The 21,119-nt window shown below is 44.2% G+C and overlaps 1 protein-coding gene across 1 annotated transcript in view; it reads right to left on the reverse strand.

Moving 5' to 3' along the window:
* Positions 1-21,119, reverse strand: part of LOC115480953 (disintegrin and metalloproteinase domain-containing protein 10-like) — a 261,843-nt gene that overhangs the window by 138,517 nt on the left and 102,207 nt on the right. Inside the window, exon 8 of the mRNA XM_030219937.1 lies at positions 3,328-3,487. Within this exon, the coding sequence (XP_030075797.1) occupies positions 3,328-3,487 (160 nt within the window). The remainder of the gene's footprint in view (positions 1-3,327; positions 3,488-21,119) is intronic.

Raw genomic sequence — 21,119 nt, forward strand, 5'->3', positions numbered from 1 at the left:
TGAAAAAGGCTCTCTTCCTGTACATAAATGCCCTTCAGATATTTAAACGTTTCTATCATGTCTCCCTTCTCCCTCCTCTCTTCCAGCGTATACATGTTGAGGTTCATAAGCCTGTCCCTATAATTTTTGCATTCAAGACCACTTGCTAATTTCGTAGACGCTCTCTGGACCGACTCCATCCTGTTTATATCTTTCCGTAGGTGCGGTCTCCAGAACTGCACGCAGTACTCCAAATGGGGCCTCACTAGAGACATATACAACAGCACTATCACCTCCTTTTTCCTGCTAGTCATGCCTCTCTCTATGCACCCAAGTATTCTTCTGGCTTTGACCGTCGCTTTTTCTACCTGTTTGGAAGCTTTAAGGTCATCAGACACAATCACCCCCAAGTCCCGCTCTTCCTTCATACACTGAAGCACTTCACCTCCTATACTGTACCATTGTCTCGGATTTTTGCGACCCAAGTGCATGACCCTGCATTTTTTGGGATTAAACAGTTGCCAAATATCGGTCCATTCCTCCAGCTTCGCTAAGTCCTTCCTCATGTCATTCACACCTTCCAGGGTGTCCACCCTGTTGAAGAGTTTAGTATCATTCGCAAAGAGACAAAACTTACCAGACAGCCCTTCCACAATATCGCTCACGAAGACGTTAAAAACTGCCAGCCCTAGGACCAATCCCTGCGGTACTCCACTGACAACATCCTTTTCTTCAGAGCAAGCTCCATTTACCACTACCCTCTGTCTCCTACCATTCAACCAATTTTTAACCCAATCAGTTACTCTAGGTCCCATACCGAGGGCACTCAATTTATTTATCGGTTGCCTGTGCGGAACTGTGTCAAAGCTTTGCTGAAATCCAAGTATACCACATCAAGCGCCCCTCCCACATCCAACTGTTTGGTCACCCAGTCGAAGAAGACAGTCAGATTCATTTGACATGACCTGCCACTAGTGAAGCCATGCTGCCTCGGGTCCCGCATTCCATGTAGTTCAAGAATTCTCACAATCCTCCTCTTTAGAAGCGTTTCCATTAGCTTACTCACCACCAAGGTCAGACTGACAGGTCTGTAATTCCCAACCTTCTTCTTACTTCCACTCTTGTGCAAATAGGGTTACCATATGTCCGGATTTACCCGGCATGTCCTCTTTTTGAGGACATGTTTGGGCGTCCGGATGGGTTTTGCCAGTCTGCCTGTTTGTCTGGATTTCTGGACAAACGGGCGGGCGATGGGCCTATCCTAGCCTCCCTTTCCCTTACTTACTATCTACTGCCCTCTTGGTCTAGTGACCTCTTCAGGGCAGGAAAGAGCCCCCTCTTTCCTGCCCGGAGCGCTGCCCTTGCCCTGCATCCTGTTGCTGTGACGGTCTCGGGATTCAAAATGGCCGCCGAGAGTTGAAGCGGCCTCGTGAGACTACAACTCTCGGTGGCCATTTTGAATCCCGAGACCATCACAGCAACAGGACACAGGGCAAGGGCAGCTCTCCGGGCAGGAAAGAGGGGGCTCTTTCCTGCCCCGAAGAGGTCACTAGACCACCAGGGCAGTAGATAGTAAGGGGAGGGGAGGAGAGGTGACGGGGGGCAGGGGAGGAGAAGGGAATATGTGACAGGGGGCGGGGTGAGGATGTGAAAGGGGCGGGGTGTGGGAGGGGCAGGGGTGGGACATGTGTCCTCTTTTTGAGATGACAAAATATGGTAACCCTATGTGCAAAGGAACCACATCTGCCCTTCTCCAGTCCACCGGGACCACTCCAGTTTCTAAGGAAAGGGAAATGGGACTTGATATACCGCCTTTCTGTGGTATTTTGCAACTACATTCAAAGCAGTTTACATATATACAGGTACTTATTTTGTACCTGGAGCAATGGAGGGTTAAGTGACTTGCCCACAGTCACAAGGACCTGCAGTGGGCATTAAACCCAGTTCCCCAGGATCAAAGTCTGCTGCACTAACCACTAGGCTATTCCTCCACTTAGTTTACAAAAGCATTGAAGAGGTCCGTCAGCGGAGCCGACAGAACTTCTCCGAGTTCCTTAAGCACCCTCGGGTGTATCCCATCAGGCCCCATCGCTCTGTCTTCTTTTAGTTTGGAAAGCTCCACACAAACACTGTCCTATCAAATCCATGACATTTTTACTCTTTACCTCCTTTGTCTGAGGCCTAAATATCTTTAAAATATTTGCTGCAAACACAAAGCAGAAATTCCCCCTTTAAATTAAAATGCATGAAGAGCTCACGGGTGAAAAAATTATTCAAAATCTCTAGAGCTAATTTACTGTATATACTTGAATATAAATTATGTTTCACTTAAAAAAAGAGAGAAAAGGGTTAACTCAAATATAAACCGAAGACAGAAAACTAGCCTTGGTTTAAATTCGGTATTAAGTCGGCCTCAAGACAGTCAAAACAATGGTGTCCATTTCTCTCCCCCTGACTCACTCTCCCCATGAGGCATTCCTTCCTTACCTCCCTCTCCTGGGTCAGTACCAGTGTAAGCTGCATAACACCAGAAGCATTGCAGTCAGCCAGCATGGGACCTTGAGCATGTGCAGATGCTCCAGGCTGCCAGCTACTGCACCCCCTTCAAAACGGGAAGTTTTAGTAGGCAAGAGCTGGCAGGTTTTGAGCATGTGCAGATGGTCAAGATCCCATGTAGACCAACTGCGATGGTTCTGGTCTTATGCAATTTAGACCAGAGAGGTAGGTAAGGATGGAAAACCTTGTGGGAGGGGTGTGTGTGTATGAAAGAAATGTTGGATACCATGGGGGGGGGGGGGGGGGTTCAAGTATACATGCAATTTTTTTAGGTAATTCTTTTGGGAAAAAAAGTTCTCAGTTTATACTTAAGTATAAACAGTAACTTGTACAATTTTAAAATAGTGGAGGCAGTGCATGCAAATCTCTCTCATGAATATTCATTGCGGGTATCCTGAAAACCTGACTGGCTGGGGTGTCTCTAGGACCAGGTTTGGGAACCACTGGGTTAACTAAAGGGCAGCATGGAAACATTCAACAGATCTGTTGGAAAAGTGGAGGTAGAGGGGAATCCATGCTTTCTGACGATAGAGGAAGAGGAGAAAGGGCAGCAGGTTTACTGCTTAAAAGCAGGGGAAGGGGGTGGTGAAAGGAGCAGGGCTGGGGGGGGGGGGGATAAGAATGTTTTATAAGAGGGAGTGGGATGTGTATATATCCAGAATCTGTTGTGATACTTTCAGATCTGCTCGGGTTAAATCCACATCCCTTATTGTATGAGTTGCTGTGATATGTTTGTGTTCAATAAAATGCTAATGTTCAAAAATAAATAAATAAGATTGAGAATGTTCTTACCAACTTTTCCATTCCAAGCAATACCAAGATCCCCACTATAATCTCTGTCAGTCAGGAGGTATGACAGGCAATAGCTATTCCAATTGGATTCTGAGTGTAGCATAAGAAGCTTCTCTGGACCAATGAAATCAGAATACACAGAGTCTTCTTGGTGAACAACCTAGAAATCAGGACACAATTAATGACATTATATGCCGCAAGAAAAATACCTTGCATCTGAATTTTCAAATTTTGTGAAATATTAGGGGCAGAGTTAATAAGGATTTAGCTTTTCCGCTCTGCCCTGTATGGCTGATTTAGTCCATCCCTTCCCCACTGATGTCATCTGAGGCAGCAGTTTAGGCTATCCCCATGGCAATTACATGGGGAGTCATGGGATTTCTGGTAGCTTTTAATGCAATGGGTTGGCATTAGTTGGGTCAATATTTAATGTCTACAAATGGCGATTTTTTTAAATGCTGGCTGTGTCACTTAAATAAAATCCAGGGGCTCAATATTCAAAGTGATTTAGCCGGCCGCTGACCAAATAAGTTGCTTGGTTGGGGCTAGTCACTAATATTCAGTGACACTTAACCAGCTACATGCTGTTGAATATTTTAGTTAGCGCCGAACACAAAGCAAGCTATGTTTTTGGGGGGAGGGGACATTCTGGAAGTGGAGTCAGCACTTGGCCACTTAACTGCTGATATTCAACCCTTAAAGGGGGGGAGATTCTATATATGGCGCCTAAAAAATCTGCATAGAAAACATTTCCGCCTAAGCGTATTCTATAAGCAGTGCCTAGATTTAGGCCCACTATATAGAATACACTTAGTTGACACCCTAGTGCCTAAATCAAGATGCCTCCACTTATACCATCACAAGTCGTTGGTGAGGCCCCTCCTGGGGTATTGTGTTCAGTTTTGGAGGTCATATCTTGCTAAGGATGTAAAAAGAATTGAAGCGGTGCAAAGAAAAGCTACGAGAATGGTAATGGATTTGTGTTACAAGACGTATGAGGAGAGACTTGCTGACCTGAACATGTATACCTTGGAGGAAGTGGCGTAGGCACAGGTGGGCTTGGGTGGGCCGGGGCCCACCCATTCAGTGCTCAGGCCCACCCAACAGCAGCACACATTTAGCAGTAGCTGATGGGGATCTCAAGCTCGGCCAGCTGAAGACTTCCTCCTGGTGGTAACAAAAACGCTACTCTCCACGATACTGGCACCTGCACATGCTCAGTTTTCAGCACATGCCTGCTGCAGACTGCCAAGGTGGAAAGAAGCATTTTCTCGCCAGCTGAAATATTTTTTTGGTGGTGGTTGGGAGGGGGGAGAACACTTGGTGCCCACCCACTTCTTGCCTAGGCCCACCCAAAATTTGTTGTCTGGCTACGCCCCTGCCTGGAGGAAAGGAGAAACAGGGGTGATATGATACAGACGTTCAAATATTTGAAAAGTATTAATCCGCAAACGAATCTTTTCCGTAGATGGGTAGGCGGGTAGAACTAGAGGACATGAAATGAGATTGAAGGGGGGCAGACTCAAGAAAAATGTCAGGAAATATTTTTTCACGGAGAGAGTGGTGGATACTTAGAATGCCCTCCTGCGGGAGGTGGTGGAGATGAAAACAGTAACGGAATTCAAAAATGCGTGGGATAAACATAAAGGAATCCTGTTCGGAAGGAATGGATCCTCAGAAGCTTAGCCTTGATTGGGTGGCAGAGCCGGTGGTGGGAGGCGGGGCTAGTGCTGGGCAGACTTCTACGGTCTGTGCCCTGAAAATGGCAGAAACAAATCAAGGTCAGGTATACACAAAAAGTAGCATACATGAGTTTATCTTGTTGGGCAGACTGGATGGACCATGCAGGTCTTTTTCTGCCATCATCTACTATGTTACCACGTTACAAAAGTAGGGGAGATGCTATCCTGGAAAAAACATTATCAGAAAGCAGCTCAAGAGATACCAACTCACACTATATGTGGACACTGTCAATGGTGTCAGACTTCAATAACTGGATCAGTAGGGGCTGATCATTAGTACATAAGTATTGCCATACTGGGAAAGACCAAAGGTCCATCAAGCCCAGCATCCTGTTTCCAACAGTGGCCAATCCAGGTCACAAATACCTGGCAAGATCCCAAAAAAGTACAAAACATTTTATAATTGCTTATCCCAGAAATAGTGGATTTTCCCCAAGTCCATTTAATAATGGTCTATAGACCTTGACACTGAACATACTAGAGGCTATAACTAAGAGCTGTCTTTGAGCTCTTTCTTAGAAGCAGAGCTTGAGTTAGTACTGGTGGTTTAAGCTGTTGGCCACAGAGGTACCATCCAAGGGCATAGCTGCTCAGGGACCCAACCACATCCACCCAAGTGCAGTTGAAAAGCACCCACACACACTGCAACAACCTTCTCTATTGTCATTGCATAGCATACTGTGGCACCTGCTCAGCTGATCTCTAGCCCACCTACCTTTCAGGTTTGAGGCACTGAAATGCAGGTCACAGCTCTTGATCTCTAGTGGTGACCCCATGCATGACGTCCTCTTCCATGCTGAGGCCGCTGCGTGTTGCTGATGACTCATGACATGTTCCATCCTACGCGGTATGCGGCGGCGCACTCAGCCTGATTCTCGCTCCGCTACGTCTGCTTGTCACCATCAGGCTAAAAAATAGCTGCATGCAGTGCACTCTTACAGGGTTGAGCATTGAGTGAGAGGCAAGCCTAGAAGGTTCTTTGAGTTCGAGTCTCGAGATAGTGGACTTTTTCTTTAGGAAGCCATCCAAACCTTTTTTAAACTCTGCTAAGCTAACCGCCTTTACCACATTCTCTGGCAACGAATTTCAGAGTTTAATTACACACTGAGTGAAGAAATATTTTCTCCGATTAGTTTTAATTTGACTACATTGTAGCTTCATCGCATGCCCCCTAGTCCTAGTATTTTTGGAAAGCGTAAAGAGACGCTTCACATCTACCCGTTCCACTCCACTCATTATTTTATAGACCTCTATCATATCTCCCATCAGCCGCCTTTTCTCCAAGCTGAAGACCACGTCTAGAGGAGCATGGCGAGGATGCTGTTCCCTCAACAAGTTCTACTTTATGCTCACAGATCAGTAAACCTGTTGTGCAACCAATGGAATTGCTTTCAGATTTATCCGACATTGATGAACCACCAAAACAGCTAAAGTTACAGGCTTTCCCAGTTTGTACAATTAGTGGCAAGTCCCGAAGTTTTTCATCTCACTGGTATGATAAATTTTGCTGGCTGGAATACAGTGCAAGCCTGGATGCAGTGTTGTGCAAAGTGTGCAGACATTTTTCTGATACCTAGGCTGAAGAAACTTTCACAAGAACTGGCTTTAGAGATTGGAAGCACATGAATCAGAGCTGCTCAAAACATAAATCCAGCAAGGCACACTCCCTTGCACTAGGAAAATCTGAAGACTACAAACAAAGTCACTTACCAGGAGGTCGGGGAAATATTTTCAATCAACTAAACCAAGATGCCATGAACTTTTCTGTAGTTGAAAGGAATCATGAACACATCAAATACACCAGCATTTAACTTTAGAAAAGGAGACTACAATAAAATGAGACGTACGGTGAAAAAAAGACTGAAGGGAGCGGCTGAAAGGGTAAATAACTTGAATCAGGCGTGGATGCTGTTCAAAAACACCATCCTAGAAGTACGGGACAAATATATTCCGCGTATTAGAAAAAGAGGAAAAAAGACCAAACGTCAGCCGATGTGGCTAAACAGTAAGGTAAAGGAAGCTATTAGAGCCAAAAAAACAATCCTTCAGAAAATGGAGAAGGGAACTGACTGAAGACAATAAGATAAAACATAAGGAATGTCAAGCTGAATGTGAAAAGGAGATAAGGAAGGCTAAGAAGGACTTTGAAAAAAAGTTAGCGTTGAAGCGAAAACACATAGCAAAATTTTTTTTTAGGTATATTAAAAGCAGGAAGCTGGCTAAAGAATCAGTAGGGCCGCTGGACGACTGTGGTGTTAAAGGGGCGATCAGGGAAGACAAAGCCGTAGCGGAGAAATTAAATGAATTCTTTGGTTCGGTATTCACTGAGGAGGATTTGGGAGGGATACCGGTGCCGGAAAAGGTATTTGAAATGGACGAGTCAGAAACACTAAATGATTTCTCTGTAAACTTGGAGGATGTAATGGGGCAGTTCTGCAAACTGAAAATCACCGGGACCGGATGGTATTCATCCCAGAGTATTAATAGAGCTGAAAAATGAACTTGTGGAGCTACTGTTAGTAATATGCAATTTATCCCTAAAATCAGGTGTGGTACCGGAAGATTGGAGGGTGGCCAATGTAACGCCAATTTTTAAAAAGGGTTCCAGAGGAGATCCGGGAAAATATAGACCGGCGAGTCTGACGTCGGTGCCGGGAAAAATGGTGGAGGCTATTATTAAGAATAAAATTACAGAGCTCATACAAAAGCATGGGCTACTGAGACAAAGTCAGTACGGATTTAGTGAAGGGAAGTCTTGCCTCACAAATCTACTGCATTTTTTCAAGGGGGTGAACAAACATGTGGACAAAGGGAAGCCGATGGATATTGTATATCTAGATTTTCATAAGGCGTTTGACAAAGTGCCTCATGAAAGACTCCAAAGGAAACTGGAGAGTCATGGGATCAGAGGCAGTGTATTATTATGGATTAAGTGCTGGTTAAAAGATAGGAAACAGAGAGTAGGGTTGAATGGTCATTATTCTCGATGGAGAAGGGTAGTTAGTGGGGTCCCTCAGGGGTCTGTGCTAGGACCGCTGCTTTTTAACATATTTATAAATGACCTTGAGATGGGAGTAACTAGTGAGGTAATTACATTTGCAGATGATACAAAGTTATCCAGGGTCGTCTTGTCGCGGGAGGAGTGTGATAGATTACAAGAAGACCTCACGAGACTGGGGGATTGGGCGTCCAAATGGCAGATGAAGTTCAACGTTGACAAGTGCAAAGTGATGCATGTGGGAAGGAGGAACCCCAAATTACGGCTATGTCATGCAAGGTTCTGCTTTAGGAGTTACGGACCAAGAAAGGGATCTGGGAGTCATTGTGGATAGGTCGTTGAAATCTTCAGCTCAATGTGCTGCAGCGGCTAAAAAAGTGAACAGAATGTTGAGTATTATTAGAAAAGGGATGGAAAACAAGCATGAGGCTGTTATAATGCCGTTATATAGCTCCATGGTACGACCACACCTAGAGTACTGTTTTCAGTTCTGGGCGCCTCATCTCAAAAAAGATATAAAGGAATTGGAGAAGGTGCAGAGAAGGGCGACAAAAATGATAAAAGGGATGGGACGATTACCTTATGAGGAGAGGTTAAGAAGGTTAGGACTCTTTAGCCTGGAGAAAAGGCGGCTGAGGGGTGATATGATAGAGGTCTACAAAATAATGAGTGGGATAGAGCGGACAGATGTGAAGCGTTTGTTTATACTTTCTAACAATAATAGAACCAGGGGACACAAGATGAAATTAGAATGTGGTAGGTTTAAAACAAATCTGAGAAAGTTTTTCTTTACTCAGCGTGTAGTTAGACTCTGGAACTCATTGCTGGAGAAGGTAGTGACAGCAGCTGGCCTTGCTGAGTTTAAAGGGGGTCCTGAAGGAAAAGTCCATTGATCGTTATTAAATTTTGGGTTTTTGCCAGGTTCTTGGGGCCTGGATTGGCTGCTGTCGGAGACTGAGTGCTGGGCTTGATGGACCTTTGGTCTTTTCCCAGTGTGGCAGTGCTTATGTACTTATGTACTTAAGTAGTACTTGATATTGTGACATCCTGGAATGACTACGTCATAACAAAATTCTGTAAGCCACATTGAGCCTGCAAATAGGTGGGATAATGTGGGATACAAATGCAATAAATAAATAAAATAAATAAAAAGCAAGAAATTCCATTAGGTGGACACAGAGAGACAGAAGAAGCCTTAAATAAAGGAAACTTTTTGGAAATGTTCAAACTCCTTAGCAAATATGACAATAATATCCAAAGTCACCTTGAAAAACTTCCAAAGCATGCAACTCTAATGAGCCCAGATATTCAGAATGAACTGTTAGAATCTGCCACTTTACTACTGTTATGCAAAATCAAATCCGAAATACATGAAACCAATAATACATACTATGCAATTCTGGGTGATGAATGCAAAGATCTCTCTAAACATGAGCTTGTTGCAGTATGTGTCAGGTACCTACACAAAGGGGTAATAAAGGAAAGAGCAGTTGGAGTTGTTTGATACTGCAGACATGACAGCAAATGGGATTTCTGATAAAATCATAGAAGTGATTGAAGTGCTTGGATTAGATTCAGAGTTATGTGTTGGCTTCAGCTTTGATGGAGCATCTGTGATGTCTGGAAACAAAGGAGGTGTTCATGTCATTTTGAAACACACGTTTCGGCGGGCTGTTTATGTGCACTGTAATTCTCTACTACTACTATAAATCATTTCTATAGCGCTACCAGTCGTACGCAGCGCTTCACAAATGAACATGAATAAAAGACAGTCCCTGCTCAAAAGAGCTTACAATCTAAATCAGGACAGACGGACAGGACCAAAGCATGTTCCTCTGTTAGCACATTTTTTGAAATTCTGAACTCCTTGCATAGTTTTATGACAGGTACATATAGGCATGCTCATTTTTTGGAAGTACAGAAACAACTGCATCCTGATAGACAATGTCTTGAACTTGAACGATCAACAGACACAAGGTGGAGCTCAAAATCTGGCACTGTGAAAGAATTATTGATGCTTTTTGATGTTATTCTTGAAGTACTTGCTGAATTTTCAAATGGTGCTAGACAGACAAAACTAGATTCCCTATCTCTTCTACATCAGATAGAGACAAAGAAATTCTTATTTCTGGCAGTTACATTTGGGAAATTATTTGAAAGCAGTGATTTTGCCACAAAAGGGCTACAGAGTGCCACGTTGTCTGTTACAGATTTAAAGTTCTTAAATTAACAGAGGATCTCATGGAGAAATATGATATTGAAAAGTGGGATGTTTCTTCCTCTCGAAAGACAAAGCTACCTATAAAGTTTGGTGATTCATTGGTTTTTTCCACTTTGGGTAAATCTTCTGTGCAAAGCAATGAAGATTTGAGACGTCTGTGGAATGAGATTATTGACTGCCAGCTAAGTGAACTGAATAATCATTTTCAAGATGGAATGATGACTGCTTTTGCTGCCTGTATGCCAACATCTGAGGCCTTTGGCCGAAGAGAGAGTCCACTGCCCCCGTGCACTTTATATGGCATTTACCATAGAGGAAGCAGAATTAAAACAGTGTTCAGCATCTAAAATGCAAAGTAGCAGAAGGTATAAATTTTCCATCTTTAATCGAAGTGCTAGACAACTGCAATGTGGACATTTTCCTAAATGTCAGTGCTCTTTTAAGAGTACTTATCACTCTGCCGATGTCAACTTGCACTGTGGAATGACTGTTTTCAACTGTAAACAGGATCAAAACGGCATCAAGAGCCTCAATGCTCACCAGTCGCCTCCATAATCTGTCACTGTTATCATTTGAAAGAGAACTGTGTGATTCATAGGACTATGACAGAATTATTGATATATTCAAACCCAAACGACGGCGCCTCATTCTTTAGTGAGCATAGTTTCTCGACTTAATTTGCTACATACTATTATACAGCTTTGGACTTGCACATTTATGCACTTACTGTTTTTGTATTAAAGCACACTGCACTGTTCTTTTTAAATAGTTACACTTCTTGAGTGCATGTAACCGTACCTGTACTTTCTATATTTGAAAAGTAAGAGATGGCTTTGTTCTTGGTTTTTATTTTTAACTGTTTGTTTTTACAAATGTCCCTGACATAGCCTTCAGGTGAAACATGGTCATGTTGGATCATTTTCAGTAAAGTTTTTTGGTTTCTTCTTCGTCTGTGATTCGTTCTGTCCTTTGATATACGTTTCTTGTAAAGCAAAGTTGAAGGATATGTGCCAAACTGTGGCAATTTTATTTTGTCAGCATCAGAATAGAGAGAAAGCAGTAGAGCCAAAGGAAGGGAAAAAGACTTAAAAGGTTTTCTTCCTGTTTGCTTAATCAGGCATTTACATTTGTTATAAGCAAAGTATATGCCATTGCTGTAATTATACTGTTAATTGTGTTGACATATTTGCCATTATAGTAGACATATGTGATCAAGTTTGATATGACATAATGTAACTATATTTGGGGGGTTTTTTCACATTAAGTAAGTGCAGGGCAGCTGTTGGGCAGAATACTTAGATTCTCTCTCTCTCTCTCTCCAAAGAAATACATGCAGTTAACCAGAGCGTGCACTTAACCATTGTGACCCAAAGAAGCTTGACATCTGATAAACATATGTACAGTACTGTTTATTATACGTACAGTATACAGTTTCCGTTAACTGACGTTATACAGTCTCCGTTAACTGACATTAGGCTTACTTGAAATAATCAGTCATAGTCCTCTGTATACTCTTGTGTCTGTGAGTTCCATAGACTACGTCTGCCAGACGATAAAAACTGTCATAGCCCTGACATCCAGTGGCCTCGAGATAGGCCCGCATGGTGTTGAGACTCTCCAGCACTCTTGCAAAAGTGACAGGTTGTTGAATTTCGTCAGCACGTGCCTCGCTGCTTATTTCATCGTCTGTTTCATCATCAGCTGCTGCCTGCGTGTAGGCGCATATCTGGACATCAGTGCTGTTGTCAGCTATTTGTAGATCGTAATCAACAGCTACGTAGCGATGAAACTCCTCTTCAGTAACACCGGCTGGGATGTCAATAGCCTGCTCATCTGACGCGTTTGCAACAGCTGCATCTGTTTCATCCTCTCCACATCCCTAACAAAGCTTGCCCGCTTGTAGCAGTTCACAATGGTTGACTATGTAACATGATTCCAGGCTTCTTTCTGCATATGTAGGGAATCCAACAGTGATCCATTACAAGGCAGTTCAACAGCACGTTTATCCTTGCCAGTCTGGTCATCCATAACGCTCATCAGACGACGTAGCACAAGCCCGATAATGTTGTTTGAAATTGGCTATTATGCCCTGATCCATAGGTTGGATCAGAGAGGTAGTGTTTGGTGGCAGGAAGACCACCTTGACATTAGACAGCCTGACATCATCACTGTGTGCAGCACAATTATCACAAAGCAACAAAATCTGACGCTTTTGTGCCCGCATTCTAGTGTCTAACTTCTTTAGCCACTGCTTCCAAATTTCCCAGTCATCCATGAATTTGCTTTAGCCTCGTATGACACAGGAAGTCACTTAACATTCTTGAAGCAATGGGGCTGTTTGCTCTTTCCAATGATGAGTGGTTCCAACTTTTCACTCCCATCCATATTGCAGCAAAGGAGGATCGTCAGTCGGTCCTTCAACGTTTTACTTCCTGTAGTTTCGGCTTGTTTGAATGCAAGTATTCCATCAGGAATCGCTCGCCAGTAGAGACCGTTTTCGTCAGCTTTGAAAATGTCACGAGGTGCAAACTCCTTCAAGATGGTAGGAAGAACTGAAACAACCCAATTTTCAGCACCAAAGTCATCAGCGTCTTGTTTTTCATCGTGCTGTTTCTTGAATTTTATGTTGTTCCTCTCCTTCCATCTTTCCAACCATCCAACAGTGGCTTTGAATTCAGTTAGTCCAAGACTTTCAGCTAGCTGATTAACTTTCTCCATAAGCAGTGGACCACTGACAGGAAACTGTCTGCTCCAGACTTGAGAAAACCACTGAAGAATAGCATCTTCTACATCCTCAGCTTTTCCTGCCCAGAAGCTGGTCTTTCTGCTTCAAGACACATGAAATTTGACTGGGATTGACACCATATTCTTTAGCAATAGATGCTTGACTTTGTTTGTTTTCAAATTTTTTAAGAACTTCTATTCGTTCAGCCAGTGTTAAAGTCTTACAGTTGCGCGATGACGATGACTCCAGTGTACACTCTTAACAACATTCTTTTGCTTATTCTGCCTGTGGCAGTTAACCAACGAGATTTCAAATTTACCGCCCCTTTGTCACGCGCTAATCGGCTTCCATATTCCATGCATGCGCTTATGCGGAGTCTTTCCTGCAGAGGAGCGGTCTTAAGCCATGCACATAAGCGAATCTTGCACTTATCAGTGGTGCGCTAAACCGAACTTTGTCCCCATAGAAATTGATGGCGCCAAAAACGGGACCGAAGTACGGCATGCAGTTAAACAGAGCATGCGCTTATCCGACGTGCACTTAAATGGAGTGCACTGTATATATATATATATAGTGTCCACCCATATTAGCTCTGGGCCCAACCAAAATGTCAGGTCTGGCTACGCCACTGGTACCATCACAATATTTAGAAATAACAGCTGAATGTTAACCCCCAGATATTCAACACCACTATCTAGGTAATGCACAGCACTATTCAAACCAATAAGAGTATAATTTTCTATAGGTTGCTTACAGTTAGGTGCTGGGGTGGTATGCAATAAGAATGAATTCTATAAGGGCAGCTCTGAGTGGAACTGCTGTACCTGAATGCTAACTTAAGTCCGCATTTTCATGCTTAAGTACTGACAGCTAGGCTCATAAATGGCAGTATTCTATAACATTGCACCTAGGGGCCATTTTACTAAAGGGTTGGCATGCAGCAACAGGCTTGCCATGCGCCAATCCGGAACTACTGCAGGAGCCCAATGTTAGATCACACCCCCAGCGCATGCCATGTCTATTTTTGTAGCGCCGGTGCTTATCCGGAGGTAATTGAGTTACCACTGGGTAGCGCGGACACCCTTACCATTACCTCAGTGGGTGGTGTTAAGAGCTCCCCCCTGAAATGGCTGTGTGGCAAGTGGTTCACTTACCACATGGCCATTTCTTTTCCAGCACAAAAGACAGCCTTTAACCCGCAGCAGTAAAAGGAGGCCTCAGTGCGCATCAAAAATCAAATCAAAATCAAAAATATGTACTGATGCTAGCGCATGCCCCCTTTTACCGCAGCTTAGTAAAAGGACCCCCTAATTACTTGGCACACTTCTAACCCACCCATACCCCTCCCAGGTCCACGCCCTCTTTGGTTGGCACCATAGAAATTAGACGCACAGTTTATAGAATAGGGGCGTAAGTCAGTTATGTGTGTAATTACAAATTATTGACAATTAGTGCTTAAGACCAATTATTTATACTTATCACCAATTAAGCTAATTTAGTGCTAATTACCCAATTAGCTTAAGTGTGTAATTGAACCTATTCTGTAATTGCATGCCCAATCGCACACCTAACTTTGGAAGCTATTTATAGAATTTGAAGATAAGCAGATAAAGTTAGGACAGCAATTTTTCTGTCTTAACTTTATCCAGCTAGTTTATCTGGATAGCTTTTTGAATATCGCTGCCCACAGGCAACTTTTGCCTCCACTCCCGTACTGCTCCAGAACTATCTGAACAGCACTGTTGCAGAAAATCAATGGATGACAGGGGCAGACTGACCACTGAGACAATAGAGCAGTGACCGAGGGCCTACAACAGTAAGGGGCCCACTCTATCCTCGTTTCCATCTATTTAATCATTTTTGATAGGTGGTTAGGGGCCCATGATCCTTAGTAACTGGGGGCCCAGATCACTGTCAGTTCACCCCTGTTGGATGGTCCTGGTTAAATACGCTTATGTGGATAGCAGGTGCTGCTCTCTGGATAAGTGTGCTTGAATATTGGGCCCAATCCCCCCACCCACCCCTGATATTTAAAACCATTTAACCGGTGAGGAATGGCTCTTGGCTGGTTAAATGGCATTGAACCAGCAATATTCAGCGGGAGATAACACTTATCCAGCAGGAAATAACTGGCTATCTAACTGGCCAGAAGCCCTGAATATCAAGAAAATAAAATTTAGTGATAAATCATTATCACCTGCATTTAGGAGGACCTCAAAACAATGAGCTCTTATGCAGTAACTTTTTTTACTACTTCAACTAACTTGAAGATGTAATCACCGGTCCACTTGTCTCTCTCAATAATTAAGTTTTAATAGCCAATTGTTATATATTTTTTGAAATGCACTTACAAATAAGACATACTTATCAGTACACCAAAAGATGTTCACAACTGAATCCCTGTGACTTCTATCTGGTCCCAGGAAGGTGACACTTATATTCATCATTAATTTATTTTCCTGGAGGCTTACCAGATCAACCCAGGACCCACTCTGGATGGTGTTTCTGCCATGAGAAGAAAAAAAGATAGAAGCATAGAAAACGTATCACGGATGTGATTGTGAATCAGAAGAGGCTGGTGAATGGTTCAGGGGTTGAACAGTTCAGCCGTTCAGACTTTATTGTTACCTAAGGGCCCTTTTACTAAGCCACGGTAAAAAGTGGCCTGCGGTAGTACCTAGGGGCTATTTTAATAAGATGCAGTAAAAAAGTGGCCTGCGGTAGTGTGAGCGTATCTTTTGGGCGTGCGCTGGGCCATTTTTTACTGCATCTAGGAAAAAGGACCTCTTATTAAGGGGCCGGAAAATGGACGTGTGCTAAAATTGAAACCAGCACGTGGCCATTTTTGGCCTGAGACCTTACCGCCACCCGTTGACCTAGCGGTAAAGTCTTATACGCTACCCGCATGGTACACATGCAGTGCATGGCAATTGCTACATACCATCAGGTAAGCGGTCCATGGTAGAAAATAAACAATTTTCTACCGCGGGATTCAGCATGCGTCAAATTCAGAATTACCACCCGGCTCACACGTAGACCCATACGCAGCTTAGTTAAAGGGCCACTTAGTCATATAGGGAGCCGAGGTTGAGGCCAGATAGAAGTTGATAGAATTCACAGTTGGACATCTTTTGGCACATTAAGGGGCCCTAATGCAGCTTAAAATGGCATACTGCAAGATGTGCTCAGGTGTCCTGTGGTAACTGCCAAATGTGCACGCTAACTATGGGATAAAAAATAGTTTTTTTCTTGAGGGGGCATGTCAGGGGGTAGTAAGTGCTGATACGGTAATATTTTAAAATGGTTGAATGACAATGGCAACATTAGCACATGGCCATTAATACAAAAAAAAAATAGAAAATTGCCCATTTTAGGGCTGAAGTAAAAAACCACAGCTTAGTATAAGGACCCTTAAGTATCAATCTTCTTCATAGGAGCATTTCAAAAAGATATAAAACAATTGACTATTAGTCTTAATCGCTGAGAGATTGAGAGAGACAATTAGACCTGTGATTATAGCTTGGAGCTATTTGAAGCAGTAAAAATAATTACTGCATAACAGCTCATTGTTCTGAGGTTCTCCTAAATGAACATGATAATGATTTATTACTGAATATTAGTGTGCCTGCAGTTTGGATATTGGAACTGGACCTAGTGAGCAATAATTAATACTTTTCATTTCCTTGAGATTCATAAAATAGACATAAAAAGGCACCTTTTTGAACTGTTGACGTGGAGGGGCATAATCGAACGTCGCCGGCGAAATAGATCACCGGCGATCTATTTTGGCGGCAGCGCAACAGCTGGCCGGAACCATATTTTTGAAAAAGATGGCTGGCCATCTTTTTTTTCGATAATATGGTTTACCGGCCAAATGCCAGAGTTCGTCGGATTTGAGATGGCCGGTTTTGTTTTTCAGCGATAATGGAAAAAAATGCCGGCCATCTGAAACCCGGTGAAATCCAAGGCATTTGGTCGTGGGAGGAGCCAGCATTTGTAATGCACTGGTCCCCCTCACATGCCAGGGCACCAGAGGGGGCACTTCTAAAAATGTTTAAAAAATACAAAAAAAAGCTCCCCAGTGCATAGCTCCCTTACCTTGGTTGCTGAGCCCCCCAAATCCCCCCAAACCCACTCCCCACACCTCTACTCCATTACCATAGCCCTTATGGGTGAAGGGGGGCACCTACATGTGGGTACAGTGGGTGTTGGGGGGGGGGGGTTGGAGGGCTCAACACTTAGCACCACAAATGTAACAGGTAGGGGGGGATGGACCTGGGTATGCCTGCATGAAGTGCACTGCACCCATTAAAAACTGCTCCAGGGAGTTTCATACTGCTGTCAGGGAGCTGGGTATGACATTTGAGGCTGGCATACAGGCTGGCAAAAACGTGCTTTATTTTTATTTTTTTCGTGTGGGAGGGGGTTGGTGACCACTGGGGGACTACGGGGAGGTCATCCCCCATTCCCTCCAGTGGTCATCTGGTCAGTTGGGGCACCTTTTTGAGGCTTGGTCGTGAAAATAAAATGACCAAGTAATTCCAGCAAAATACTGCTTAACGCTGCTTTTTTTCCCCATTATCTGCGAAAGCCGGCCATCTGGTAGCCACGCCCATGCCTGCCCATGCCCCGCCTTCGCTTCGCCGGCGACACGCCCCTTTGTACTTTCGCCGGCGAGGCGACGGGAAAGCAGCAATGCTGTCAAAAAAGCAGCTTTCGATTATACCGATTTCGTCGCTTTTCCGAGATCGCCGGCCATTTCCTGATTTATATCAGAAGATGGTCGACGATCACTTTTGAAAATAAGCTGGATAGTAACATAGTAAATGACGGCAGATAAAGTGAAGATACTTTTTCTGTAGCACGTATTCTCCAAGGACAGCAGGCTGATTGTTCTCACATGTGGGTCGACGTCCGCGTCTGCCCAGGAAACAGAAATTTTTCCTAGCAAAAATAAAAAGTTTTGCCAGAGTCTTCTGGCGCGCGAGCATCGCGCATTGCGCGTGCGCGGATGACTTCCCGCCTGTTGCGTGAGCGTGTCCCCTCAGTTAAATCAAAAAGCAAGCAAATAAACTAACAACAACTCCAAAGGGGAGGTGGGTGGGTTTGTGAGAACAATCAGCCTGCTGTCCTCGGAGAATAACTGCTACAGGTATGTACCTTCACTTTCTCCGAGGACAAGCAGGCTGCTTTTTCTCACATGTGGGGTATCCCTAGCAACCAGGCTCACTCAAAACAATGAACATTGGTCAATTGGGCCTCGCAACGGCGAGGACATAACATAGATTGACCTGAAACCATAAACAACTAATTGAGAGTGCAGCCTGCAACAGAACAAAAATGGGTCTAGGGGGGTGGAGTTGGATTCTAAACCCCAAGCAGATTCTGCAGCACTGACTGCCCAAACCAACTGTCGCGTCGGGTATCCTGCTGAAGGCAGTAGTGAGATGTGAATGTGTGAACTGATGACCATGTTGCAGCCTTGCAAATCTCTTCAATGGAGGTTGACTTTAAGTGAGCCACTGACGCAGCCATGACTCTAACATTATGAGCAGTGACATGGCCCTCTAGAGTCAGTCCATATTGGGCATAAGAGAAGGAAATGCAATCTGCTAGCCAACTGGAGATTGTGTGTTTTCCAATGTTGACTCCCCTCCTGTTGGGATCGAAAGAAACAAACAACTGGGCGGACTGTCTGAAAGGCTTTGTCCGCTCTGCATAAAAGGCAATGCTCTCTTGCAGTCCAAGGTATACAAACTGCTTTCGCCAGGGCGGGTATGAGGATGGGGAAAGAATGTTGGCAAGACAATTGACTGGTTCAGATGGATATCCGACACTACCTTCGGCAGGATCTTAGGGTGTGTGTGGAGGACTACTCTGTTGTGATGGAACTTGATATAAGGTGCATGCACTACCAAGGCCTGAAGATCACTGACCCTACGAGCTGAAGTAACAGTCACCAAGAAAACGACCTTCCAGGTCAAGTACTTCAGATGGCAGAAATTCAGTGGCTCAAAAGGAGCTTTCATCAGCTGGGTGAGAACGACGTTGAGATCCCATGACACTGGTGGAGGTTTGACAGGGGGCTTTGACAAAAGCAAACCTCTCATAAAGGCTGTCCAGAGATACTACACGGCGATGATAAGCACTAATCGCAATAAGGTGAACTCTTACAGAGTTGGTCTTGAGACCAGACTCTGACAAACGTAGAAGGTATTCAAGCAGGGTCTGTGTAGGACAAGAAAGAGGATCTAGGGCCTTGCTGTCACACCAGATGGCAAATGTCCTCCATTTGAAAGAGTAACACCTCTTCATGGAATCTTTCCTGGAAGCAAGCAAAACCCGGGATACACCCTCTGAAAGACCCAAGGAGGTGAATTCTAAGCTCTCAACATCCAGGCCATGAGAGCCAGAGACTGGAGGTTGGGATGCAGAAGCAACCCCTCGTTCTGGGTGATGAAGGTTGGAAAACATTCCAATCTCCACGGCTCCTCGGAGGACAACTCCTGAAGAAGAGGGAACAAAATCTGACGCGGCCAGAAGGGAGCAATCAAAATCATGGTTCCGCAGTCTTGCTGAGTTTCAGCAAAATCTTCCCTACTAGAGGTATGTGAGGATATGCATACAGGATGCCTGTTCCCCAATGCAGGAGAAAGGCATCTGATGCTAATCTGTCATGGGTCTGAAGCCTGGAACAGAACTGAGGGACCTTCTGATTGATCTGAGTGGCAAAAAGATCCAACGAGGGGGTGCCCCACGCTCAGAAGATCCTGCGGGCGACACCAATGTCCAGTGACCATTTGTGAGGCTGCATTATCCTGCTCAGCCTGTCGGCCAGACTGTTGTTTACGCCTGCCAGATAAGTGGCTTGCAGAAACATGCCATGACGGCACGCCCAAAGCCACATTTGGATGGCTTCCTGACATAGAGGGTGAGATCCAGTGCCCCCCTGCTTGTTGGTGTAATACATGGCAACCTGATTGTCTGTCTGAATCAATATGATTTGGTTGGACAGCCTGTCTCTGAAAGCCTTTAGAGCATTCCAGATCGCTCACAATTCCAGGAGATTGATCTGAAGACCTTTTTCCTGAAAGGACCAGGTTCCTTGAGTGTGAAGCCCATCTACTACTACTACTACTACTACTACTATTTAGCATTTCTATAGCGCTACAAGGCATACGCAGCGCTGCACAAGCATAGAAGAAAGACAGTCCCTGCTCAAAGAGCTTACAATCTAATAGACAAAAAATAAATAAAGAAAGCAAATCAAATCAATTAATGTGAACGGGAAGGAAGAGAGGAGGGTAGGTGGAGGCGAGTGGTTACAAGTGGTTACGAGTCAAAAGCAATGTTAAAGAGGTGGGCTTTCAGTCTAGATTTAAAGGTGGCCAAGGATGGGGCAAGACGTAGGGGCTCAGGAAGTTTATTCCAGGCGTAGGGTGCAGCGAGACAGAAGGCGCGAAGTCTGGAGTTGGCAGTAGTGGAGAAGGGAACAGATAAGAAGGATTTATCCATGGAGCGGAGTGCACGGGAAGGGGTGTAGGGAAGGACGAGTGTGGAGAGATACTGGGGAGCAGCAGAGTGAATACATTTATAGGTTAGTATCGCTCCATGGTGCGACCGCACCTGGAGTATTGTGTTCAGTACTGGTCTCCGTATCTCAAAAAAGATATAGTAGAATTGGAAAAGGTACAGCGAAGGGTGACGAAAATGATAGTGGGGATGGGACGACTTTCCTATGAAGAGAGGCTGAGAAGGCTAGGGCTTTTCAGCTTGGAGAAGAGACGGCTGAGGGGAGATATGATAGAAGTGTATAAAATAATGAGTGGAATGGATCGGGTGGATGTGAAGCGACTGTTCACGCTATCCAAAAATACTAGGACTAGAGGGCATGAGTTGAAGCTACAGTGTGGTAAATTTAAAACGAATCGGAGAAAATTTTTCTTCACCCAACGTGTAATTAGACTCTGGAATTCGTTGCCGGAGAACGTGGTACGGGCGGTTAGCTTGACGGAGTTTAAAAAGGGGTTAGATAGATTCCTAAAGGCCAAGTCCATAGACCGCTATTAAATGGACTTGGAAAAATTCCGCATTTTTAGGTATAAC

This window comes from Microcaecilia unicolor, chromosome 11 (assembly GCF_901765095.1).
Source record: "Microcaecilia unicolor chromosome 11, aMicUni1.1, whole genome shotgun sequence".
NCBI lineage: Eukaryota > Metazoa > Chordata > Amphibia > Gymnophiona > Siphonopidae > Microcaecilia > Microcaecilia unicolor.